General features: G+C 34.3%; 1 protein-coding gene across 1 annotated transcript; it reads right to left on the bottom strand.

Annotated features, from left to right (window-relative positions):
• Positions 1–2,934: 2,934 nt before the first annotated feature.
• Positions 2,935–5,283, bottom strand: LOC137835301 (NAC transcription factor 56). The gene is made up of 3 exons (XM_068643749.2): positions 4,941–5,283; positions 4,508–4,815; positions 2,935–4,156 (listed from the first exon to the last, which is right to left on the bottom strand). The coding sequence occupies exons 1-3, from the start codon at positions 5,125–5,127 to the stop codon at positions 3,542–3,544; spliced, it is 1,110 nt and encodes a 369-aa protein (XP_068499850.2). The 5' UTR covers positions 5,128–5,283; the 3' UTR covers positions 2,935–3,541.
• Positions 5,284–6,371: the final 1,088 nt, after the last annotated feature.

Raw genomic sequence — 6,371 nt, 5'->3', positions numbered from 1 at the left:
TAACAATATGGTTAAAGGAACTTAGTTATGTGTTTAACTGAATTTTGAGATATGTTTGGATTGTCTAGAAAAGTTTAAAATATGATGTGATTGAATGGTGTATTGATGTGTTATATGAGGTATGGAATGATGTGAAAATATGATCAAAACATAGTAATTTTAGGAAAGGAGATACCATGTTGAGATTTCTATTAAGGTGTATTGATTTGTGAGTATCCTATGAATGAGACGATCATGACTCTACTAATATAATGGAATCACATAGATTAAGTTATTCAGTTAGTGAGAGTCGAAGGAGATTGATTTGGTTGAGTCTGAGGTTTGAAAGAACTAATCAGAGCAGATCTAATGGATTTACCCTGTCATATGAGATAATGAGATGTTGAGATGATTATGTGCATGGCTGTGTGGATTTCACAACGAATAGTATGACATGAAATAGTTAGCTTACCATTTGCTTTGTTTTGTAGTTGTTTTCTTTAATCTGTGATGATCGTGTATTTACATGAGAGCAGATGATATTGCAGGTGATAGAACTCCTTAGTGAGAAGCTGAATGATGAAAATGTTTAATTTTAAATATTTGTTTTCATTTTATGTAAATATTTAAAGTCCTATGAAGAGAGATATATTTTAAAACATTATAAGAAAGAGTGATAAACATATTTGTATTATATTTATATATTTATTTTAATATTTCATTCATATTATTATTATTAGATATGAGAAATCATAAAATTAGCAGTAATAGAAGTTAAAGTTAATTAGGGGTCCAATAAAATTACTTCCACAATATAAGAAGAGATCTTAAAAGTACTCTGATAATCTAAGAGATCTTAAAAGTACTCTGATAATCTAAGTGTTTTTAAAGTATACAAGTTTATATATAAAATATTTTTTACTTGACAAGTTGTTTCACACTATATAGCTTTAGGGTTTTTCTCTCTCTCTTTTTTTCCTCTCTTTCTTAGGGACCTGGCAAGTATTTAGGCGTCTCTTTGATTTCTTTTTGAAATTTCGCATATGAATCAGATTGATTTGATGCATTTAGGCTATGTGAAAGCATATACCATGCACAAACGAGTGAGGCATGCATAGCAAGAGCAATAATAGTGTAATAAATCGTTATGATATCTATTCCAAAACGAAGCACAAATGATGCTAAATTTTATAAAGTTGATTTGTATTCTTTCCTGAGAAGGGAATGCAATTAAAAGGGTATTAAATTTGTGTGGTATTAGGATAATGATTCCTTTAGATGATAGCATGAATGGTCCCTTAGAGTCAAGCCAGAAAGAAAGCTAGCTGCTAGTGAAGTCGACTTTGTTGTCTATTTGCGTGACCTCTGGCTGGTGGAATATAGTTAACTACGTCTTATCACTCCCACGAAAGAAAATGACACCCATCCTCAAATATATCATACCCTTTTCAGATTCAATCAAACCTACTACCTCACTGCAAAAATCATAATAATATTATAAGCTAATTAGCTAAATCACTTTTTTTCTCATCACCCCTTCCCTATATATAACTTTTTTTTATTATTCTTTATTCTCAATAGTCATGGTGTCTATTATTGACCATATCTTAGTTACAATCCTGCATTGAAGTGCATTTGAAAATTTTCCTATTGCTGTTATCTGGGTATCTGTCACGAAAGAGATGTATCAAGCAAGTGTTTAGTGATTGGTTTTGCTGATGTGAATCTCTTTGTTTTGCAGCTTCAAATATATCTATAAAGTGATGATATTAATTACCCCGTATGTATATATATATATGCCTTATGATCTCTTCTTGACTAGTCCTATCATGTATATATTATATATACATCACTTTTCTCTTCTATAGTATTATCAATAGTGATTACGGTTTAAAAAGCTTCATGTAGTTATTCTCTTTTTCTAATTACCATCTGGTTGTTAATTAATTAGTCTTGAATAATTAACTTGATATTTTGTGACTAAACACATGTCATCTTGAACTTTGATGTGCGCATGTTGAATTGATTATGATTAAGTAAGGTGGAGTGTCAGATTTTGTGCAGATGAGGTATACTTGAATTATCTGTGTGAATTTATTTGTACTGGTTTTGTAGTGAAAAAAGAAAAATGGTAGCTTATCCTGAGATATGGGTTGTACGAGTCAATGACATTTTTAGAAGGGAGAAAATAAGGAAACAAAAATTGACAGCACGAAAACTAGTCCCGGATAATCATGGAGTCATGGCATCACAAGCCAAAAATCCATTTAATAACATTAAGATTTAAGATAATGTGATAAGATTAAGCAATTAAATAGGCGATGCATCAACATCCACTACGACTCCTTTGATCATAGCTCTCCCAAGACAGTAATAACATCATATACTAAATCAAATACGTGAAGGGATACGATTAAATTGATTACCATATTTATTTTCTGTACGTGTCAATCATAAAAAATATGAATTATAATGATTAACTTAATGATAATTAATTTTTTAATCATAATTACTGCTTTTTAATTGACATAATATAAGACAGATACCATCATGTAGAATATTTTGTGAGAAAAGTTTGGCTTTGAAATTACGTTTGAGCACGATATATATCACGTTGGAACAAAATTCATAAACTGACTTGGTGCGTATAAATCAGAAAAGCCCGTAGCTAATAAGTTGCACATCATGGTGAAAATAATTTCATAACAAACAAATTAATATTGCATACTTTATATGTGTTTATTTGCTTATGCACATGTTCCAACTCAATAAGATTCGTGGGGAATAATTCTGGGCAAAAGGATAAAGATGTGAGTGAGACAAACAACCTTCTAGCTAGGTTACATGCAGAGACGTGATCGAGAATTCGTTACCATATATTACACTTGAACAAAATAAAATCTTGCTACTATTCAGCCAAAAAAAACCTTCATCGCCTTCATAGCGCAGATAAAATGAAATCAAAATATATATGTATATATCAACCTCTTGAGAACAATACAGAATACATTGATAAACAAGGTAGTCACTATTGTGTTCTTTTAATTCACATATATATATGAATAGATCGTGTTCTACAGTATATGATCTACACAAAGCTCATTAATTTGTATCCTAAATCAAGGTATATATATAACAGCTGATTTGAAATCTTCTTCTCTTTTGAAATATTTGTACATGAAGAGCACACCACCATTTTTATTTACATACCAATAGAACAAGCAAATATCTATATATGAGTATAAAGCTATATTTAATTTTAGCTAAAAATATCCCATGGCCTCACCTTTCGCGTTGTTATTGCCTGCAGCTACCTCCAATGGGGGGTTGAAGATGATCTTTCATTCTATGAGGCCCATCTAATTGATCAAACTCTAACAACTGCTTCCAAGATCCTAACAACCAAAATCTCAATATCCCATTAAAATCTTTACAATCAAATTGGCAGCATCAAGAGAGTGTATAGTGTAAGGTTCCACCAGCTGAGGATCATATCATATCCTTCTTTATAGTAATTAAATATCTCCTTGTTCATCAATAATTAAATAAACCTGAAATTCTTCTAAGCATACCAATTCATTCCTGGTATTTGATATGTTGTCCTAAGTAGTCCATCGCCTATTGATCCCAACATTGATTGTTGGTGCAATGAAGGGGTTTGAGGGAGCTGGTTAAGCAGAGTGACAATAGAGGTGGCAGTGCCATTATCTTGATCAGTTCTCACTACACTTCCATGATTGTTGTCCCCACTTTCCAAATTGAACCTCTTGTTGGATGATGAGGTGCCAGCCACATCCTCATCATTCCAATACAGCGACGAGAGTGTTCTTTTAGAGGTGTTGGAAGAGTGAGTCATGGATGGCACAAAAGAAAGCTCTGCCTTGGAGTTTGAGGCCATGGCACCAGGTGTAGTATTAGTAGTAGCAGTACTCGTGTTCATCACTGATCCGTTCCCTATCATCATCCCTTCCAACAAGTTCTGGTCATTTTCCAGCAATGCACTGCTGTACCCTGTGGACATCTTTGAAAGATGATACCTCCCACTCATGTGGCCCACGTTGATCGAAGGAGGAATCCCTCCAATCATGTCTTCCATTGAATCTTCCCTGTCATGCTCCATGGGAGACCTGTGCGTGTTGCTCTTCTTGTAGATTCGGCACAGCACCCAATCATCGAGCTAAACAAACACAACATCCAAAACCACAAAATTCAGAAACCCAGAAAAGGACAGAGAAACATAGATGAAGTTTCTTAAGCGTTGTTACATGGATAACATGTGCAATATTTTAATGAAAAACATTTGTTTTACAGAAATTATATAGAAAAAAACTCCAGTACTGATGATTGGAGAACAACATCTGAAAAAACTGTATCGATCATAGTAAAACATTTTTACACGGACATTGAAGACAAATCCACCATATCACCACATCTTATATATCATATTAACAAATAGATGATGTGGTAAAATGATGAAATTCTGTTGAAGGTGTGAGATGTATAAATAAATCAAATTGTAGTGAATTACCCTTAGAGAGTTTTTCTTGTTGCCCAAGTCACAGCCAGGAGGCCTATTGTTAGGCTTGTTATCAGCAAGCCTATACTCATGCATGATCCAATTAGTTTTGATCCCTCTTGGGGGCTTCCCTCCATAGAAAACCAAAGCCTTTTTCACCCCAACCTTCTGGGTTCCCCCAGAGGTCAACACAGGCTTATCAGTCCCAGTGGCCTTCCAATACCCAGATGTGGCCGCCCTGTTTGGCCTCGCGCCGTTCGGATACTTCCTGTCCCTTGGACTAAAGAAGTACCACTCCTGCTCCCCAAACGTCGCCTTAGCTGCCAAACCATAAGAGAAAAAGAAAAAAAATCACAAGAGAAACAAAAAAAAAATCAATAGAAACCCATTTGGGTTTTGAACGTAAAGTGTGAGTCTTTCTATTCCTTGGATGAATTGCAATTACCGGGTAGCTCCCATGGATCGAACTTGTAGAGATCAACCTCAGCGATTATGGCGACTGGAAGAGGAACCGAAGCTGTTTTTTTCTTGAGGTAGTGAACGACGAGCTCCTCGTCAGTGGGGTGGAAGCGGAACCCAGGTGGCAATTGCGGTTGTTGTTGTGAACCGGTTGATGAGTCGGTGCTCTCCATGGTCAGCCACGCAAAGCTGGAGTTTGTGTTTCTTATTTTTGTTTTGTTTTCACTAGGATGGGTTGTTTCAAGTGGTGGTTATGTTATGGCTATGGCTTCCACAGAAAACATGTTATTAGTTGGGATGAAATGTTTTGTTTTTGCTACCCCACATAAGGGTGAGGCCCATCTTTTATATTGGTACGGGAGAGAGAATGATCCAGTGAGAAAGGCTTTATGGTACCATCCAATGGACTAGAATCAGGGGTAATTTTGTCTTTCACGCCAGATGGATTTACCTGTGGACTGAGGTGGCGGCGCGTGTATGGAAGAATGGTGGGTGTGTGATGATGACGTGAACTGGAATTCTGGCCGTTGACAGGTTGACACATGGGATTCCAAATGAAGGAGGAGTTGACACGTGTGTGTGGTACACAGTTTCTTTTTCTTTTCTTTTTTATAAAAATAATTATTATTATTATTTTGTAATTTTTTTCACTGATGGTGATTTTAGTTGTACTTTGTGTCATGGAAGAAAAAGGGTGCAGTGGAATGATAAGTGTGAGGTATGGTGCTGAAGATAAGATTTTAGTCTCTGCTTTTGTTGGATCAACCAATCCATTTCTAACAAGAAAATTACCATGCTAATCACGTGGGGCCCATTCCAAATCCCACTTCCTACCTCCAACCATCGGAATGTAAGTAAGAATACATCTTTTCATTTTTTTTCTTTTCACTTTCACAAATTTTAATTATATCTTTGTGTAAAACACACTAACATTCAAGTAATCGATATCAAAATATAAACATGTGTAAAATGTTTTTAAATAAAATTCAATATATAACTAAATACAAGTCCATTTATTAAAATGAAATTAAAATAATATAAGTAAAATTAATTGATATAAAAATATCAACATGTGTAAAATATTTATAAATAAAATTAAATATTTTATAACTTATAACTGAATACAACTTAATAAATCCATTTATTAAAATTGGATTAAGATGTTTTCTAATATAAATGAAACTATATGTTTTTTTATGATTTAACTTATATTTATATATTTTGAAATAAATTTGTATTAATAAAATAATAATAAACAATATTATTGTTCTTGTCGGTTGACTTGGTCGTCGGTTGACTCTGGCAACTGGTTCAACCTCCGTCTGTCCCCTCTAGAATCTGCCACTTTTCTTGGTTGTTGAATGCTTTTACATGTAGAGACAGAGGGCGTCCTTATGGGCCGTTTGCACTCCGACGC

This window comes from Phaseolus vulgaris, chromosome 5 (genome assembly GCF_051622355.1).
Source record: "Phaseolus vulgaris cultivar YP4 chromosome 5, ASM5162235v1, whole genome shotgun sequence".
Lineage (NCBI taxonomy): Eukaryota > Viridiplantae > Streptophyta > Magnoliopsida > Fabales > Fabaceae > Phaseolus > Phaseolus vulgaris.
This window is presented reverse-complemented; position numbering and strand designations above follow the sequence as displayed.